General features: G+C 36.6%; 1 protein-coding gene across 1 annotated transcript in view; it reads right to left on the bottom strand.

The window, feature by feature from the left end:
• dscamb (Down syndrome cell adhesion molecule b) overlaps positions 1 to 22,063 on the bottom strand; it is a 135,292-nt gene that overhangs the window by 36,826 nt on the left and 76,403 nt on the right. Inside the window, exons 4-7 of the mRNA XM_022679006.2 lie at positions 8,439 to 8,585; positions 6,086 to 6,364; positions 4,411 to 4,686; positions 2,257 to 2,553 (exon numbers count right to left, since the gene is read on the bottom strand). Of these exons, the coding sequence (XP_022534727.2) occupies positions 2,257 to 2,553; positions 4,411 to 4,686; positions 6,086 to 6,364; positions 8,439 to 8,585 (999 nt within the window). The remainder of the gene's footprint in view (positions 1 to 2,256; positions 2,554 to 4,410; positions 4,687 to 6,085; positions 6,365 to 8,438; positions 8,586 to 22,063) is intronic.

The raw sequence follows: 22,063 nt of genomic DNA, 5'->3' as shown, positions 1-22,063 counted from the left end.
TCAGTGGTGTGCAGTTAATATAGTGGGTACCGCTTTTGCAACCCCAGTAACGTTACGTAAACCCAAAAAGAAAGAAAAAAGTAAATAAATAAACACACCACTCCTCACGTGTAGTCGAACCTGTGTCATCAGGATTGTGTTCCAATACACAACCTCTGCCCCAGCTAGTGAATTGGGACATGCCCAGGAAAAAACGCCCTTATAAGGAGATGGGGAGCCCAAGAACGGGTGGAAAAATGAGAACGGTCAGACACTAAAGTCACGCCGAGCGCGACAGAGAGAGAGTAGGCGCGTGTAAACTAAAGTTCGCCAGAGAAGCATTTTATTTATTATATATTTATTTATTTATTATACATAATAGTTCACACAACCTCAAGGGCCAGATGTTTCAAGTTGCCAAAATGCCAAAACATAAAGTACTCACAAAAACTCAACAGGTGGCCTGTTATAGTGAATTAGTTTACCATTGAAGGGTAGTCCTAAAAAAGGCATTTTATCTAGATACGACACAATATCTGTCTCATTTGCAGTCGCAATTCCATGATAGTTATCTAACTATTGAACTAATCCAGCATGCGCTCCGTTTTATGACTAACCAATGCGTAGCACCTTCATCAGAATGCTGAGAAGGGGTTAGACAGCCGTGGCCCCGCCCCCGTAGTGAAAATCATGAGTTTGATTGGTCAGATTGTCCTACGACAATTTGCTTTGAATTAGTTGCTGTTTTTTATTTTAGTTAATTTATAAAATTACACTTACAATAACTATATACAGATCTATATATGGAACCCTTCTGATAGAACTAACCAGGAAATACCAGGAACATCCCACAAGACCTGCCTGAGGATGTTTTCGAGATGTTCTGACCAGGTTATCTAGTTGGTTCTTGTCAAAGTGTCTCTGATTTTTGTGCAACTTCAAGAACTTACTGTTCACTGCTGCCTAACATCTGCCATCCCTTAACAGGAATCACTGTAGGTAAAGATAATCAGTTATTTTCAGCTAATGTTACGGCTGATTGTTGAATATAATACACCACAAACTTTTATTCATATCAGTATTTTTAAACAACATTAAATAAAAAGAAAACATATTATTAAAGTATATTGCCATAAAAACATTGAACTGCACATTTAAGAAATAAATATGTAGAGACATTACAATAATGCACACAACAATGTTATAAACAGCTAAACAACAGAAATTTATATATAATACAAATAAACAACTGAATCGGAAACTGGAATATTGCAGAAAACACAACAAACACATACTGTAAGAAATGGACACCTATGGAGAAAAGCACAATTAAAACAACCTGTGGAGAAAAAAAAACATTTTGAAACATGCATGAAAATAAAAATGTTCTGTTCCAAGTTTCATTGCTCTTCAATGTAATTGTAGTTTGTTTGTACTTGCAGAGTCTTCAGGTAAAGAGCCAGGTTTCTTTTGATAGAAACAATCTAGTCTACATATACTCTTCCTTTTTAAAGTATCTATTTTGTAGTACATTTTTAAGTAGTAATTAAACTATACAAGCAAATCAAGTTCTACGTCTGGTAAGTTGAGGAGTCTTTTCAAATATCCAAAGCACTTGGTCACATGTGACACCTGATCCAATCTTAAACTGTTCATTCGTTCTATGTCACTTGAATATTGAAATAAATTCTGCTGTCTCTAAATGTGCATTTGTGCATATACAGCTCTGGAAAAAAATAAGAGATAAGTAGTTTCTTTTATTTGACCAATTTAAAAACCTCTGGAATATAATCAAGAGGAAGATGGATGATCACAAGACATCAAACCAGTCTGAACTGCTTGAAATTGTGTAGCAGGGGTGGCCTAAAGTTATCCAAAAGCAGTGTGTAAGACTGGTGGAGGAGAACATGCCAAGATGCATGAAAACTGTGATTAAAAACCAGGGTTATTCTACCAAATATTGATTTCCAGTCTCATAATATGAAACTGCTGCGGATCCATGGTAAGATGTAGAATGAAACAGAGAAATTTTTATGTTATGTTATATTATGGTCCAGCATGGTTATAGTTATATATAATATATAGTTATATTATGGTTATAGCAAATTTTGAAATTGGTTCCAAATTTAAGTTAACAAATATCTCTCCGATGAATGAAACTTGGGACATTACTTCATAGAAGAAAAAAAAAACAATATAAACAGTAAAACAAGTTAAATCAGTGAGTATTTAACTGTATTAATTAATTTGTTTTGGAGGAGCTGATCTGACAAGCACCTCTTACGTTTATTCGCGCCTGGTAGGAGACCGATCCGGCGGAGTTGTTGCACGTGCACCGGTACACCCCGCCGTCAGTGACCTGCGTGTGGGAGACGTTCAGGTAGCTGAGCGTGTGACTCTCGGCCGTGATGACGCGGTCCATGCGATGGTGGCTGTCCTTGATGACCGGGTCGTCATCCAGCGTCCAGGTGACGGTGGGCAGGGGCGTTCCTTTCACATGACAGACAAGCGAGATGGGTTCGTTGGGACTGACCACTTTTTCACTGAAGGCTGAGAGGATCTTTGGTGTGCCGTCTGGAAAATAAAGCACAAGGAAGAAACTGTGTGAGTTTAAAATATAGACATTTTAAAGCTTATATACAGCTCTGGAAAAAAATTAAAGACCACTTCAGTTTCTGAATCAGTTTCTCTGATTTTGCTATTTATAGGTATATGTTTAAGTAAACTGAACATTGTTGTTTTATTCTATAAACTACAGACAACATTTTTCCCAAATCCCAAATAAAAATATTGTCATTTAGAGCATTTATTTGCAGAAAATGAGAAATGTTTGAAATAACAAAAAAAGATGCAGAGCTTTCAGACCTTAAATAATGAAAAGAAAACAAGTTCATATTTATAAAGTTTTAAGAGTTCAGAAATCAATATTTGGTGGAATACCCACGTTTTTAATCACAGTTTTCATGCATCTTGGCATGTTCTCCTCCACCAGTCTTACACACTGCTTTTGGATAACTTTATGCCTTTACTCCTGGTGCAAAAATTCAAGCAGTTCAGCTTGGTTTGATGGCTTGTGATCATCCATCTTCCTCTTGATTATATTCCAGAGCTTTTTAATTTATTTAAATCAAGAACAAACATCATTTTTAAGTGGTCTCTTATTTTTTTCTGCTCTAAACCTTAAACCGTAAGCAAATATTTGCTTAATATTGTTTAATGTACTCCAATCTTGGATAATTATTACTATTGTGATACTGTATATTGGATCATTGACTTTTGAAGAATTGTTGTAATTTTAATCTCACAATATATATTGCAGAAATGTCACTTTTTATATTCTGCAGCCTTAGAGGACGACAAAGTGATTGTCCACACTGAACGTAGCTTTAATTTCCCAGAACATGGCAAAAGTCATGGGACATTTATACTAGTCCAGTGTCCCATAACATTTCGGTATGTCAGGGTAATGTGTCTGTACAGCTATTCACTATGCACTGTAACCGAAGCTCTTCATGTATTACTCCACCACATACAGGTAACCTAGCAACAATGCAGCGCTTACAAGCCAAACAGCGCAGCTACAAACAGAGTAGCAATGGAACTATTTTAACTCACAGACTGTTTATAACCAAACAGATCATATTTTCTCCTCCTCTTTAACTCAAAATCTTTTAACAAACAGCCATAATAGAACTGTGGTATAATCTGAATAATACACTTGAGGCCAACAATACACAGCAGTGCCAATATTACACACTATAGCTTGTGTATTATTGCTTAAATATTTGGCTGGTGGAATATTTAGATATTTCATGTTTTTTATATTAAAAAAGTACATTTCTAATATACTAACTAAATATAGATAATAAAATAAGTAAATCATAAATAAAAAGCTGCATGTGAGCATCTGGTCATCAGGAGAATCAGGAAAAGTATAAAAAATGTTAAGAAAGAAACACTACAAGTACTGAGGAAAACCTGCAAATAGACTGTCCTTCAAATTTAGCAATTTTGCCTGCTTTTTCATTCCAGTTCTTTATCTCTCTTTCTCTGTTTTCAGTGTCTTTGAAATGATCACTCTTCTTTGCTCTCTGATCATCCAGGCTGGCTTCACATCATTATAGATTATCAATATCTCTTTATACAGTTCTGTGAAGATGGGACACGGTTGCCCCAGCAACCAGGCTCAGGTAGATACTTAATGTCCAAGGGCACCATTCACCTCAATGTCACGTGACGGATAGTTTGGTGATAAATTCTATTTACAGAATTTCCACCTCAACCAAACGCAGATGATTAGATAAGACACACTTCAGAAAACCAAAACATCTTGTAAAACGTCTCACGTTTTAAGGTTTGAAATAAAGAGAAAGTTTGGCTTTGGCAGTTTCTATGACTTAAGAACAGGAAATAACAGGTTTTTAAACTTACCCTCCAAGATGACCTGCACAAAGTCCTGGGTGGACATCTTTCCGTTGCGAGCAAAGCACTGGTAGGCTCCTCCGTCACTCTTAGCCATGCCCTCCATCACCAGGTTTTCGTGGTTAATGCCGGTGATGCGCACACTGGGGCCATGCTGGATTCTCTCACCATTTCTGTACCAGGTGATGTCATATTCATCAGAGCCAGTGACGCTGCAGAAGAGAGACACCTGACTGCCCACGCTGCCCCGAACCTTGCGAGGGCTAACAACCGCCTTTAATGGCTCTGGAGAAGAACACACAGATACAGAGAGGAGTTCTTAATTGTTAAACTTTTATGTGAAAATGCCCAATAGCTTTTACACTTTTTGAATATATGATAAAAAAGACAAATAGAATATAGAATTTAGAAGAAGAACACAGTATGAACCCTAGATATTCAGCTGTGAAAAAAAAAGAGACCAATTGATGAGACAAAAATGACAAGTTTCTTTGATTTTACCTAATTGAAAACCTCTGGAATATAATCAAGAGAAAGATGGATGAGCACAGGCCATCAAACCATGAACTGCTTGAATATTTGCACCAGGAGTGGCATAAAGTTATCCAAAAGCAGTGTGTAAGACTGGTGGAGGAGAACATGCCAAGATGCATGAAAACTGTGACTAAAAATCAGGGTTATTCCACCAAATATTGATTTCTGAACTCTTACAACTTTATGAATAAACTGAAGTGGTCTCTTAATTTTTTCCAGAGCTGTATATTACACAGTCATAAATCATACAAAAATACAAGGTTGTTCTAAAACTTTTTGTTTTTGTTGTATTTCTCCCCACATTCTCTACTGGGGACTGATCAGGAATGCAGGCAGGCCAATCCAGTAATCATTCCCTCTTTTTTCCGCAGCCATGCCTTTGTAATGTGTGCAGCATGTGCCTTTGCATTGTCTTGCTGAAAAATACAGTGCATGAATGTACATAAAAAAGATGTCATCTTAAATGCAGATTTTTTTTTTTTTTTTTATAGGGATGTAACAATGAACTCTGCTCACGATTTTGGATTCATGATTGGATTTTCTTACAATATTTGGAACAAATTTTGAGTGACAAAAATTAAGGCAACTTTGACTTATTTTTTTTAGTTCTATTTTAAGTGTATAAACAATGAAAAATGAATGGCATATCATCTGCCATTTGCTTATGCCCACTCGTTCTTTGGCCTGCACTGGTGTTTAAACATTGTAACTGCGTAACATTTCATAAACAGAACATGGAATCATATGTTCCTATGAAGCACATTATCAAATTTTTCCATCCCAATTCATTGTGCAATGATGCTTTGTTACACACTTATTGTTCTAAGACCTTAATCTTTCCAATCACTCTTTTCAATCAATCATTGTTTTTAAATAGTTCAATATTTGTTTGACTAATTGTATTTCAATCATTCGTTGACAAACTGGAGATTCTCTCCCCATAAGACTTTGCTCCTCAAAGACTTTAAATTTAAATCCCTTGTTTCCATAACTAGTTTGAAATCACATCATTATTTGTTTATTTATTTATTTACTTCATTACCAGCCATAAATTACTTCTGTCCAAACTTTTTTGGAATGTATTAACAGCTTTTTAAAAAAATGGATGTATATTAACAAATGACCACAAAAACATGTTTGCAACACTCACGTTTGACTTGCAATCTTCCCACCACTTTAGCATTGCCAAAGCTATTCCACACTTCACACACGTAGTTTCCTCCATCACTGGGTCTCGTGGCCTCGATCAGAAGCCCAGAGACGCTTTGGTGGAAGCGACTGTCTGACTCCAGCGGGCTGTTGTCCTTCAGCCATCGATACCGAGGCGGCGGGTGACCGGACGCTTTACAGGGCAGCTCCACCCGACGACCCACCATAACCTCCTTCTGCTCAAATCCATCCAGAATTACTGGTGCAGAATCGACAGGTTCTGAAAGATTGACAAACAGAGAGAGCAGCAGAGTCACCATCTGTAAAACAATCCACATCTGTTTATGACAAAGTCGAGAGGTGGGGTTTGACTGATGTAATGAAACCAATAAGAAAAAGCTATGAACTCTCATTATTTTAATAACATTTAATAACATTTAAATAAGGGCATTTTTTTTCTATCTTATTTTTTTTTATCTTATTTCAACTAAATCTAATAATACATGTTTTTAACTAACTGTTCAAAACATGTACTGGACAAACTCAGGCAGATTTACTTATTTTTTTTACAAGGTTTCTAATCTGAAGATGGTTACAAAACTCATGTGACATTTAAAAGGCATGTTTAAAAGAAAGTTCTCTAATTCCTTTGATTTTCTCTTAAAAAAAGACTTTATTTTAAAGAAATGGTTGACTGCATGCTCACATTGATATTTATATTAAAAAAAGCATTCCTGTTAATGACATTCATTTTTGTTACTGAAACTCACTCCTGTTACTTTTTATATCTTTATGTCTAACAGGACTGAGTTTTTAGCATAGAATTAGCAAAAACGTAAAAAAAAATAGCCATGCTAATAGCATGAGGACACTGAGCACATTCTAGTGATTGTCCAAAAATGTGTATTTTAAAAATGAAAAAATAAGATCTAAGAATTAATTTAGGTAACAGGTCAGAGAGCTAGGATTGGCCTCCTCAGTCATTACAGTTACAATAAGATCAAATATACAGAAAAACTAATTAGTAAACCTAATTTTGCTCTTTCCATGATCTTCAGAAGAACCAGCTGATGTCACTTCCTGTTGTAGATGTGACTTGTAGAATGTTCCAGATGTTTTAGATGGGGTAATGTTTTATGCTAACAGGAATGAGTGAAACCTAAGGACACAACTAAAATGTGTATTTTAACTTAAATATTATAGATTTATTATGATTTTTTTAAAGCATATATGGGATTTGAAGTCACACAACAATGCAAATAAATTACATCCCTGAAGGATTTTAATAATTATATTTCATGGTTAGGTTTATAGTAACAAATGCTATTTTTTCAGTGTTCTAAGTGGTTTTTATTAATGATATATATATATATATATATATATATATATATATATATATATATATATATATATATATATATATATATATATATATATATATATATATATATATATAATTTTAAATATTATATTTTTCTTTGCAATTAGGTCAATGTACACGACTCTAAAGTTATTTTCTGTGCACATTTATACATAATTTATTATTGTATTATTATACATAATTTATTATTATATTATACATAATAATTTATTGAGGACAGAAATGGCACTGATTCGGCAAAATATGCCATAACACTTTTTACATAAGTTGATGTTCACTGCTGTAAATCCATTATTTAACCTGATAGTAAAAGGTTAGCTCAGGAAATGGCTTGGGAATGCCAAAATCTGTATAAGTTGTGAGGTGTTATCTTGTGAGTAAAGCTGACAATGGGCTATGCTTTGGGTGTAGAATGCATTTAAAGCAGCCTCAGTTATTTGGCACCCTTGTTTTTAATACATGTATGATGAGCAAAAATATTTCATATGCATTCAGACCAAGAGTAGGACATGTCTTGGTTGTGAGTTGTGAGGTGTTATCTTGTGAGGGAAGTTAAACACTGGCTAGTGTGCTCTTGGTAATTTGATATGAATTAATAGATTATTAGAGTTCTGGGAAACGATTCCTGATCATGAGTGACGACGGATAGTAGCAGACAGTGGACAGCACAGTGGGTGGTAATGATTGTGACCAGTGGTGTCCGGCTAGAATTGTCTGTGTGAACAGACAAGCAACTCATGAATTAATAAAATCCATACGATCACGATGATTAATGATTTCTATCACATATTCCCAGTAAACACATGCCAACACATGGCACCCACTATCAGACCTTGCTCAAACTCAGTGTTCAAACCCACTCACAAGATAACACCTTACAACTTATACAGATGTAGGTTGTTGTGGGATTGTGATATTAATATACCATTCTATTCCCAACTTCCTTCCATAAGCCAAACATACTGAGGCTCACCTGATAAAAGAAGTCGGGCGCTGTTGCTTTGTCTGGTCTCTCCTGTGTAGCGATGGCGTGTGGTGCACCGGTAGATATTCACCGCATCCTCTGACTGCACATCCAGAATATACAAGGCCCCTGTGGATGTAATGAGATATCTTGATCCTGGAAGAGAGACAGAGAAAGAGAGACAGAAAAAGAAGGAGAATTTAGTTGCAGTTCAATCACACAGGTTTTAGTATATAAGATATGTACACTCAAACAAACTGATTTTCCTTAAATCTGTGATTTTTTCTTCTTTTACCAAATAAAACATCTTCTCGCTCACTCTCTTTAAAGACACACTTTGAGAAGAGCAGTGTCTTGAACGTGACTTGTGTTGCTACTGAGCTGATGCTTTGGGTTTAGAATACATTAAAAGCAGCCTCCGTTATTTCACACTGTTTTTTTTTTCATAAACAGAATGAAGTGACTTATAAAATATAATATACTGCTTTTATATGACAAGGAAAAACATTACATTCTAGTAATTCAGTCACACCAAGAAGAGCATATGTCGAGTCCATGTGAGGACCAAGACCAGGACATGTTGAATCCATCTTAAAATCAAGACCAAGTCATATCAAGTCTATGTCAAGACCAGGACATAATGAGTCCATGTTAAGACCAAGACATAATGAGGACATGTTGAGTCCAGGTTAAGACCAAGACCAGGACATGTCGAGTCTACGTCTACAAAACAAAGACATGTTGATTCCATGTCAAAACCAAGACCAGGACGTGTCAAGTTCAAGATCAGGACATGTCGAGTCCATGTCAAGACCAAGACCAAGACATGTCGAGTCTATGTCAAGACCAAGACCAGGAAATGCTGAGTCCATGCCAAGACCAAGACCAGGTCATGTCAAGTCCGAGTGAAGACCAAGACCAGGTCATGTCAAGACCAAGACCAAGACATGCCAGGTCTGAGTCAAGACCAAGACAAAGGCATGTCAAAACCAAGACCAGGACATATCGAGTCCATGTCAGGACCAAGATCAAGACATGTCAAGTGTTTGTAAAGACCAAGACAAGTCTCAGTCAAAACCAAAATGAGGACATGTTGAGACCATGTCAAAACCAAGACCATGACATGTCAAGTCTGAGTCAAGACCAAGACCAAGACATGCCAAGTCTGAGTCAAGACCAGGACCAGGACCAAGACCAGGACATGTCAAGTCTGAGTCAAGACCAAGACCAAGACATGTCAAGTCTGAGTCAAGACCAAGACCAAGACATGTCAAGTCTGAGTCAAGACCAAGAGCAAGACATGCCAAGTCTAAGTCAAGACCAGGACCAAGACCAGGACCAGGAAATGTCAAGTCTGTGTCAAGACCAAGACATTCCAAGTCTTAGTCTAAAGTCAAGTCTAAAGCAAAAAGCTGAGATAGAGAGTTTAGATTAAGATTTATCACATAAATAACAAGATGAAATCTTTAAAAAACTATATATTTATTATCAGTGATTTCAGACAATATATATTGACATATATATTGATACATATATTTAATCATGTAATTTCTAAAAAATAACATTACATAAAATCTAATTAACATTACATCAAGCAGAAGTATTGGACTTTACTGGTATCAATAACAGTGTAAAAGGTAAGATTGCTTGTTTATGGTCTTGAGATTGAGACTCGGGTCTAATGTACTTGGGTGTTCAGGTTTATATTAACCCTTTGACTTCAACTGATGCACTATTAGTTTTTCACACCTTCTTTACCCACAGCAACTGTAAAAAATCAGTTCAGCCTAAATCAGTTCAGAATTCATCAGATTGGGAGGCACACAGGCTGCCGAACACAGCTAGTGGCATATAGGGTTTGAGGGTAAGGGAGTATGAAGGAGGCGAAGTGGGGGAAAAGGGAGTCTGCAGCTATTGTAAGCAATGACCTAGTTAGAAATAGGAGCCCAGGATTTGATATCCTGAGGGGGTTTCGGCTCCTCGTTTAAATGCAGTTGTGCAAGACCCCCTCTACCAGCAGTGGGAAAAAGGGAGTGGGAGGGTGGGAGAGAAAATGCAGTATGTGTATATGATTATTTTAAAAAAGGCAAGGAGATTAAATACAACCACAAAAAATAGCTTGATGCTCACTCATACAAAATAAAGGGTTGAGAATAGTTTTGGTATTGTAAAATAATGGATATGAAAGAAGAAAAAAATAAAAAATAAAAAACAACATACTGAATTATAGGGAGACTCTATGAATGTAATGTTATTCACATTTAAACATTTCATTTAAATAACGTCTATGGCATTGTCTGACAACAAAGGATCTTTAGGGAACAAAAATGTCTGTTTTACAGCATTACTCCAAAAACATTGGTGAAAATACAGCTGCATAATTCTACGCATGTGCATAAACAAGTATTTGCTGGTTCACATCTGGGTGAAAGGCATAAACAAGCTAAAGCTAATTTGGCTAAAGATTAAATTAATTAAAATAACACATTTTTTCTTACAGTTACTCTGACCTTTACTCCACTGCAGACAGTATGAACCCAACAAATTTAATGTTTTGTCCGGTCAACTTTATTTTATTTGTTAATATACAGCTCTGGAAAAAATAAAATACCAGTTAAAATTGATGACTTTCTTTGATTTTACCAAAATTGCAAACCTCTTGAATATAATCAAGAGGAAGCTGGATGATCAAAAGCCATCAAACCAAGCTGAACTGCTTGAATTTTTGTCCCAGGAGTGGCATAAAGTTATTCAAAAGCAGTGTGTAAAACTGGTGGAGGAGAACATGCCAAGATGCATGAAAACTGTAATTAAAAACCAGGGTTATTCCACAAAATATTGATAAATATAAACTTGTTTGCATTATTTGAGGTCTGAAAGCTCTGCATCTTTTTTGTTATTTCAGCCATTCTATTTTCTGTAAATAAATCCTCTAAATTACAATATTTTTATGTGGAATTTGGAAGAAATGTTGCCTTTAGTTCATAGAATAAAACAACATTGATTCATTTTACATATACTTATAATAAGCAAAATCAGAGAAACTGATTTAGAAACTACTGAACTACATATTTCAGGCCTGCAACATATAAAAATTCAATTTGTGCAGCATGTGGTTTTGCATTTTCTGGTTGTGAACTGAATAAACATCCCTGGAAAAGAAACCTGAAGGCAGCGTATTTTCCTCAGCTCATGGTTCAGGTTGTAGACGCACTGGAAAAGCAGTATTATGGTCATACGCTGCAGGTGGGAAGCACTAGGCTGTTTAGCTTGTTTGCAGCTAATCAATGATAAATCCTGAAGGCAGCCTGACAGTTCTACAGGGATTATCAGGTCTTATGGGAACTGATTAGGGTCAGTGTACCTGCATGACCCCGGCCTAACAACTCTCCACCAGTTGAGTCCAACACTCTGAACACTTTGATCTGCATGAAGAAGAGCTGGCAAACGGCAGGTTTAAGTTCATTTTTACACTCTACTCACATAAACAAACATAAATAAAGGGTTTGTCGTCACTTTTCACATTTTAACACTAATCTGAAAACTGGCTGTTTTCCAGCTAAACAATTAATTATAAGAATAGCTCAGATAAGAAAATTGTTTAATGCTTTCTTGGTATGTCTCTTGAATTTTTTTGAGAATGCTCGGTGATCAGTAAATATTTTTTAATTGTTATTTTGTATGAAAAGCAAGACAAAAACCTTTAGTTAACAAATACTTTAAATTAATAATGTATTTAATGTTGAACAATTATAAGGAAAAAATAAATGAAAACCTGTGAAAAGCCAAATATTTTGTGTTTCTGTCCAAAAATGTTCATTTCGGTGCATCTTTATTTGTAGGAGAAACCTAATGGCTCCAGACAAACCATAAGAGATAGAAAAAGAGAGAAAAAAGAGAGAGAGAGAGAGAGAGAGAGAGAGAGAGAGAGAGAGAGAGAGGAGAGGAGAGGAGAGAGAGGGGTATTCCAACCCAATTATGTTGCCAGTTAAATTGGAGCAATTAGCACATTTATTTCAAATATGTCCAATTAGTGAACTGCGTTCCCTCAACTGTCTAAACAAGTGAAAGGAAATTCAGCATCTCCAGTGAGAGAGATGAGTGGTAATAAACCCACCAGCACTCCAACCAACTGGTGCTGAAGCAAATATTCCAATTTTAGCTTCAGATATTAGATATGATTTATCCTAGATAAGACCACTCCTAAATGGCCTGTATAGAGATTCATTAACAGCCATGGTTATTTATTATATATATTCTTTCATCTAAATATTTTGTAAAGAAACAACATTCTTCATTTGATGGCATCCATCCAAAATGCCAATGGCACATTGGCAACAGTGACCACCTAACTGCATAATTTACATAATGACAAAAGTCAGACTGAATGGAGGCCCATTATGTTACATATGGTATTTCGTTTATTTTAGTTTGATTTTTTCCTCCATTTTAACGCATGAAAGAAGATCACTAATATGCGGAAGCTGTTTTGTCTGTTCCAGTTGGTTTGATATCTTTGTATATATTTTAGCACATATTTTGAATTGTAAAAATGGCTAAAGTGTCACTGCCAGAACCATGGGGTGTAAAACAACTCCAGTTCCCAGCGTGCCCCGGACTCTCACTCCACAGAACAAATCACTGATCACATGACACCTCCCAGACCACAATCACCTGATTATTGGCTTCACCTGTTTCAAGCATTGTTTATACCCCTGCACTTTACTCACACCTGGCTGAGTATTAAATCTGGTTCTGTCAGTCTATAAAAAGAGTTTCTTGTCTGTGTCTTGCTTTTCCAGTCCTGTTTTATCTGTTTTTTTTTTTTCTGTGTTCTGACTTTTTGCTATGTTTTTATATTTTATGAGTTAGCTTAGCCTTTTATACTGTTTTTGCCTGCGTATGACCCACAACTTCTGACTACTGACTTGTTTGTTTTGGTTTACTAAACTTACATCTGTAACACTTTATTTTAAGGAAAACAAATTAGGCGCTTATACATGTCTTATTATTTGCTTAATAAAGCCTTAATTAGACATTTGTAAATGATTTATGCACTACTTATTAGGTTTTATTCTGTGTAAGTGTTATTTGTGCTTAATTAGGGGTCTGTGATTGATTAAATATTTATTATTTTTTTAAGTGCCTAACTTTTGATGTGTTAGTGACTTATTAACCCCTTATTAACTCAGTAAACTCCAGCACAGCCATAACCTTGCCAAACTCACAAAGATCAAACTTCGGCCAATTATACACTAATAACATGTAGAATTAACTAATAGTTAATGCTTAATAATCTGCTCAACAGGGTGCTAACATAACTGTTTATTGTGCACTATAAGAACTAATACAGCCATTATTACCATCATTTCCACATAACAGACCCCTATTTAAGCACCAATAACACTTACACAGATTAAAGCCTAATAAGTAGTGGATAAATAATTTACAAATGTCAAATTAAGGCTTTATTAAGCAAATAAAAAGACATGAATAAGCACCTAATTTGTGTTCCTTAAAATGAAGTGTTACCCTTACATCTTATCATTAGAAAAATAACAAATGCATCAATACGGAATTTGTATTTCAAATAGAATAAAGCATTATATATACATGCATTCCTAATGATGGAGCACTATTTTATTTTATAACTGCTATATAAGCAACTAAAGTGTGGGTTGGGATGCACCCTGGGCTGGTCCGACATGAGACTGCAGGCCTGGGTAAATCAATTAGTAACCGCTATGTGTGCAAGCTAATACACAGTTCATGTTTGATTATCAGCTGTATCAAAATAATAAACTAATAATTACATTTTCCAATGTGTCAGCAAATAATATATCAGCTGCCTTTTGACTTTTATATTGATCTTAGAGTAAGATATCAGCTAATATTACTCCTAAAACAAAGGAGAAGCAAAAAACGGATTTCTTGTCAGTCAGCATGAATTATACTGTTAACAACTGAAAATATGATCATACAGCAAAAACAAATCAGCATCCAGAAGAAAGATCTCAGAAAAGCAGTGAGTGCCAGTGAGTGAGTGATAAGTCTGCCTATAAGGCCTGACACTGGATACAGCAGCCATGCTTTTAATAGGGTCTGCTGGCAGTAATTACACTGACACAATTCGATCAGCTCAGTCTGAGGATCTGCATCTGAGGCTGATTGAGGAGGAAATTAACACTGATGTAATAAGTACCATTTGTCACTATTAGAATGACGTGTTGACAACGGCCAGGGTTGTCATGGCAACACTGGGTAAACCCCCCCCCGGCTGCACCCCCCTAAAACCCCTAAAACTGCTGCACAGGCAGCAACGGACCAATCACTGATTCAGAAAAAAAAACAAAATATACACTGTTTTATCAAATTATTTAATCAAATAATAATAATGCCTTAAAACTAGTTTATGACAGATGTTGCTGTGGTATAGCTGTGGTGCTGCTGTGTATGTGGATTTATTGTGTGGTAAAGGATTGAAGTTAAAGTTGTTCTTCAGCATTTCCACAATATTGCTAGGCTGTTGATAAGGTGTTGCTAGGTGGTTATTAAGATGTTGCAAGATGGTTACTTAAACCCTATCCGGACGGGACTGGTTTCTCGGGGGGTCCTGGGGGGTCCTCTGTGATTTTTTTCCCGTCCGGAACGACCATGTATGTGTTTTTCTCAGGCGTCCTCAGAGAAAATTACAGGCTGAAAACCTACTGCTTTTTTAGAATGCTTTTTTTGTCATTTTTATTCATTCTGTCCGGACTCACATCTCTGAGTTTTGTCACCTCGTGTTTAATAAAATAGCTATTTGTCCACTGCCATTACACTTTGGGCGCGTGTTCCACGGAGATCCACATAAACACAACAGCGAGAGGAAATGGAGGAGCTACTGAACATGATGTCATGTGACTGAGAAAACCCCAAAACTCACTGTTCCTCCTGTTTTTTTTAAATGCAGTCTGGATGCAGAAGTTTTTATCACTGAGTAGAAGTGTAAAATAATTTTTCACACACGTCCCCCTGAGTAATGAATCCCATCCGGATAGGGCTTAAGAAGTTGCCACAGCATAGTGTTGGTTGCTATGGTGTTACTATTTGGTTTCATTGTTCTGTAATGGGTTGATAAGTTGTTCTTAACCATTTCCTCAATGTTGCTAGGCTGTTGATAAGATGAAGCAACGTGTTGGTTGCTTAAGATGTTGCTAAGCACTTCCTAAGAACAGTGTTGCCGTGGTATAGCTGTTGCTAAGGTGTTGCTGTGGTATACGTGATGCTATATGAAGTTGCTATGGGCAGGGATTGGTTGCTGAGGTGTTGCTATGAGGCTTCAATGGTGTACCAGGTGTTTACTAAGTGGTTCCATACACACTAAGAAAAATAAGAACAGATTTGTATAAAGCTTGTTGCTGTACAGCTTATATTGAGGTACAATAGAGTACCTTTCAGTGAAAGTCTTTTTTTTTCATACCCTTGTTTTTTGCACCAGTAAAGATGATAAAGATTATAAACATCATCATCAACTGAATATGTTTTAAAACATGATGATCCACAATTGTCTGGCTATCGAATGAAAAATGTAGAATTAAAATATATATTGTTTATTAGTATAGTGATACAAAATACCGAATGTACCTTTTGGCTGGTTAAATGGTACAAATCTTTGTTCCTGCTGTTAGGAAAGACTTTTTACCTCAGAGGGAACACATCTGACCCTGTAAAGACCAATGTTATACCTTTGAGTGTACAATTATGAAAAGTGTACCAATGAGTACAAAAAAGTACTTATATTGTACCTCTGTTTTCAGTGTGTTTCATGTGGTTGTTATCATTGGGTGTTGACAATGAAAATGAGTAAGAATGATAGTGAAGACTGAAGGATCAGAAAACAACAAATAGAGTAGTGCGTCAGCAGCTCCTCCTGCTCTAAAGGAGTACTCTATGGCATAGGCCTGTGCGAAAATGAAGAGAATCATTGGGAGAAATAGGAGTCAATAGGAGGAAGCTTGTGTGTCCCTTTTTAACTGATCCTGCTTTTGCACTTTGCAATAGAGCTAGAAACAAAGAAAACCTCTACTCAATGCATTCCAGTATTCACAGTGACTACCGTTCACTACCGATTGAATCAATCCTTCATTAATTTACACTACATTAGGTTTTCTGCTGGAGGGATTTAACAGAGTGTATCCCGCCCTCGGAGCAGGCGTGTGTGTCCGGGTTCCTGCGGGTCCACAGCTCTGCAGAGCTTAGCATTTTCCGTTGTTCTGAATTCAGCTCATGAAGGTCTTGTTTATTAGCTGATGAGTTGAATCAGGTGTAATGAAGAGGAATGCTGAAGTCTGCAGAGCTGCGGCCCACCAGGACCTCCCACCAGGAGTCGGTCACTCAGAGAGTAACACACAGGAGTGCACAGGGAAGGCCTTAAGCAGTATAAGAGGAGGCAATGTTAAATTACCTATAATTTACAGTATTAAGCATTCTTAACTTAGAATAAGTCTATTGATACAGTCAGTACGCAGTCAATACACGCAATTTGATTTGATATTGTCACTATTTCATGACTGATCCCTGTTGTATAAATTATTAAAGCTAAGACAGACCTGTGTATCGATAACTGTCCCTTCACCTAGCCAGCTCAGAAACTATATCAGACTTAACTGCACTTTTTCAAGCCTAAAACACACTACCTTCTTTCACTGAACAAGAAAAAAGCGCTGAATAACATGAAAATGAAGTAACTAGACTCCAAACCAAACAGCCACAGTACTTTGTATTAAGTATGAATTGTTTCCAATAATGTGAATATGTGAATGATATAATATTGGTGTTTTCACTATCCCTGCTTCACATTTTCTTTACTGTAGAGACTGTAAATCCTTATTCATTTTGCATGGAAGCTAATGTAAAAAGGTTTATTTCCAGGTAATTTTAGATATTATTTTTTTAGTCCATTTATCAATTTTTTGACACAGTGTAAGATACTTTGTGTTCAAATTATGTAGTACACTAAAATCTACAAAAATGGAATGAACATATAGAATTTTATTTATTTTCCCATTTTCTCCACAATTTACACGGCCAATTACCCAACCCACTCATTATGACTCCCCCTACCACTAGTGATGCCCCAACACCAGGAGGGTGAAGACTAACACATGCCTCCTCCGATACAAGTGAAGTCAGGCACTGCCTCTTTTCCAACTGCTGTTGATGCAGCATTGCTGAGTAACAGCGACTCGGTTCTGATACATCAGCTCACAGATGCAGCCTTGTGCTAAATGACATCACCTTTTTAATCAGGTGGGGAAAGAGCGCCATCTACCCACCCAGAGAGAGTCAGACCAGCTGTAGCCAATGGCAAGCTACATGAACAGGATTTGAACCGGTAATCTCCTGATCATAGTGGCAGTGCTCAGAGCCCCCTGTTATAAATTTTCATATAAAAGCAGGAAGGTTACTGTTGTGTCACACAGTCCGCGAGTGATGTGAAAGTGTGTGACATGTGACATTAGCGAAAGGTCAGAAGCAGAATCTAACATTAGCTGTAATAAGGACGCCACTCTCTCAGGGCTTAAATATTCGAGCCAACTCAACTGTTCCTACTCCTGTCTCACTGATTCTGTATTTTTCATTTCTTCTTCCATTTTTTACAATAAATAGACATGACCTCCATGATCATTTTTGCTGAACTCAGTATTGTCTTTTGGATTTAGTAAATGAGAATAAAACGAATGGGCTGTTTTTATATGACATTTAAACATTTCCTTATAATAAACAGTTCATTGGTGTTTAAAAATAATGTGTAAAAATGGTCTTAAAATTAAAATAATATAAATTATCACAACTATTTTCTGGATACAGGTCTAGAAATCACAATTAAAAACTTTTAAAGGGCTTTTAAATTAAAATGAGGGATACAAGAAGTGTGAAGAAAGAGAGTAAAAAGGAGGACAGGGAGAGGAGAAAAAAGGTGGATTAAAATAATTTATGTTAAGATAATTAGAGAGAAACTTTTGCAGTTAAAAGGAACATTCGCAATGTCACAAAAGCTGCAGCATGCAGGTTCTTTATGACACCAAGCACTGATTGATAGATACCTCAGTGCGTTACAACCCACCACGCAGCATTTTGGCATTACTGCATTAAAATTTAAGCCATTCTGAGAGTATATTAGTGGAATTTGCAAAGAGAAATCCAGCTTTTTGCTAAACAAACAAGTCCTAAGCCTAATTTACCAGTCCTGTACAGCTCTTATATTTCAGCTGAAAAACCGACAGATTATTTATTAAAGTGAAAAAATAAAAATAAAATAAAAATAATGCCGAACACTTTGTTTAATTTCATTTATCAGAACTCTCATATGCAATGCTACACTATGCTGCAGTTGTTCATCTGTCTCTTTTTTACTTCAGCTCATATTCTCATAAAGTATTGTATCCTTCATATCTTTCTCTCTCTCCCTCTCTCCCTCTGTGTGTGTGTGTGTGTGTTCTGTGGCAGTGGTGCTGTTGGTAAAGGCAGCTATTTGCTCAGCTTTGGCCCGTGTAACGGCACAATGCATAATTTCAACCTCAATTTCCTCTCAAATGAATGGAGCCCACCCCTGTGCACTACGCCTGCCTTTAATTGGCCTGTGTTAGATTCAAGCCATTAAACAGCTGATGTAGACGTGTCTGCAGAGCTCCGATTGGCCTTTCTCCCTCTGCTCTCGTTCTCCGAGTCCCAAATGGTTTCCTTTCTCTCTCTCTCTCTATCCCTCTATTCCACAGAGCATTTCCTCGAGCACATGCTCTTATTCAGACTAACAGCAATTTTTTAAAAGTTTTTTTAAAGTGTTTTATAAAAAAGCCAGCTGCACAAAGCCGCAAGTCTGAGACATCCTAAAAACACCAACTTAGCATATAATATATGGTTTTATATATTTCAAAACAATATTTGTTTAATTTTTTGCCCCTTGTAATCATTCAGTTTTCATTACAGAGAGTTTTGGTTTGATATTTAAGAGAAAATATCTCGCCCAGTTCATGAAACAGCAGCACAGCAGCAGCAATAATTGAACTGTTATCTACAAGCTGCTTGAGTAATTCCCCAGACTGGACATGTTTCTGTGCAGTAACTTATCACATTTTCCCCCAAATGACTTTGCTTTTTCATTCCGCTTCATTTATGGTTTTGGAAAAATAAAATAAAAAAGTGAAACAAAAAATAATTTAAACTTTCCTAGAGTTTATTAAAGTTTGCTTTGTTTCTTGTTATGTCATAAAAATCTAGGCCAGATATTTAGAAAGCACAACAAAAGAAGAATCAGTGTGTTGAAGATAATAAAAACAAATAAAAAATAAAAACACTCAGAATCAGGGAGTCAGATGGTTAGTGACTCAGATTATCAGAATCAGAGAGCCAGTGAGTCAGAAAATGAAAGTCAGAGAGTCAGAGGTTTAGAGAGTCAGTGACTTATAAAGAGAGTCAGATTTAGAGAATCAGAGAGACAGACAGGGAATCAGAGAGTCTGACAGTGAGAATCAGAAAGTAAGATAATCAGATTGTTTGTATTAAGTCACTTAAAACTGTATGGTGGTAGGTCGGAGTCAGAAAAATAAAGAATCATAGAGACTGTTAAAGAATCAGAGTCAGATTCAGAGAGTCAGAGAATTAGGCTACGTTCACATCTTTTGCTGGAGTGGAGAAACAGTAAACAGCTGGTCTGAAGTACAGCTCAGGTCAAGGAGGTAAAAAAAAAGGCCAGGCGGTTTGCTTTTGCTGTTTTTGCAGCTATAGCTACACAGCTGCACCAGGAGATGCGTGGGTACGAGAGAGAAGCATGTAGCACTAATGCGTAAAGAGAAAAGACACATGAATTCTGATTTGACCGTTCAGATTCTTGCTGCATATTTGGATCGGATATGTATCTGATTTAGGACCACATATGAAGAGTTAAAAAAATCGGGGTTGCATGTTCACACAACCATGGAAAAAAAACAGATCTGAGCCAGATTGAGCAAAAAAATCTGATTTGAGTCACTTCAGCCTGGTAATGTGAACGTAGCCTTAGAGAGTCAAGATACTAAGAGTGTCAGTCAACGTACAGTCGGAGTCAGAAGTAAAGAATTACAGAGACTAAGAGCAAGAAATCAGAGAATGAGTGTATCATGGAGTCAGTGAATCAGAGTCAGTGAGTCAGATAGGTAAATGATGTACATCAGTGTGAGGAATAATTAGTTTCTATTCCTGCTTGTTTGGAACAGCAGAGCGACTGAAACTGACGAGTACGAGCTCAGTGGTGCCGAGGCCTTTGAAATACTTCACACAAAAAAATTCCCATAAAAAAATTCACAATGCCCCGCGCTCCCCCTCAGGATGTTGTCAAAGATGAAAGGCTCCAACTCCGACTCCGGTCCACACACACTCTCTGCATGAAACGAATGAAGAGAGAATACTCCAGCCATTCCTCACTGCATGCATTTACACTCCTCTTTCATCTCCCACACACACACACACACACACACACACAAACACACACACACACACAGAGGCACATGCTCATACACTCACACTACCACTGCCTTCTCCAATTCTATTAAGCACATTACAAACAGTGTTTACGCAGCATCATTACTGCTCGTTTGCCTTTCTGGAGCAGGTGCTTTCGGGCTGTGTGGACTTACTCTCCAATTTAGGTTGTTAGCGCTTAGTTACAGCCGGCAGGATCAATTATGAGGAATCTGCGTTCATTTCTGTGCCATCACTAAATCCCTCCATCTTAATCAACCCACTCAGCTATTCAACAAACAGGGAGAGAACAAATACGCAGCTGAACACGACTCAACGTTCACTGAGATCATTATAAACTACAGTGGAACAAGCACAAATCCATGGGATAAGAACTGTGTGATAAGAAACTACCGTGTCCCGTGACTTTTGCCATGTTAAATGGAGCCTAAAAACAGTATATGGATATGCGTGAGGGCAGGGCCTCCTGCAGGGAATGTGGATGTGGAATATGTATTATTGCTAGAGTTGCTTTTCTGTTCACATATGGACAATTATAGCCAGATACCACCAGTTACGATCATTACGACCCACTGCGCTGACCAACACAAAGAGAGCATGTCAAAATAAAAGTCACAAACGCCAATTAACAGTCACTAATAAAAACAAACAAACAAACAAACCTTTTTAAGTAAAATAGCTAAATTAAATAAAGTAATTGACCTTGTTAAAAAAAAACCACTAATACAAACACACAGGCCGTGACAAAATAAAAGTCACTAATACAAACAAACAAGCAGAACTCTTCTAAATACAAGTAGCTAAATCAAATGAAGTAATAGACCTTGTCAAAACAAAAGTCACTACGAACAAATGAACAAACAGGCCGTGACAAAATAAGTCACTAATACAAACAAACAGTCCTCTTCTAAATAAAAATAGCTAAATAAAATGGTAATAAATGTTTTCAAACAAAAGTCAAACAAATCATGTAGAAATAAAAGTCACTAATATAAACGAACAGTCCTTTTCTAAACAAAAGTAGCTAAATCAAACAAATAACCGACCTTGTCAAAACAATTCAAATTACAAATGCGCCGTTACAAAATAAAATCACTTCTACAAACCAAAGCAGTAACACAAAACACTTTCAA

Source organism: Astyanax mexicanus, chromosome 4, assembly GCF_023375975.1.
Source record: "Astyanax mexicanus isolate ESR-SI-001 chromosome 4, AstMex3_surface, whole genome shotgun sequence".
Taxonomy (NCBI): Eukaryota; Metazoa; Chordata; class Actinopteri; order Characiformes; family Acestrorhamphidae; genus Astyanax; species Astyanax mexicanus.
This window is presented reverse-complemented; position numbering and strand designations above follow the sequence as displayed.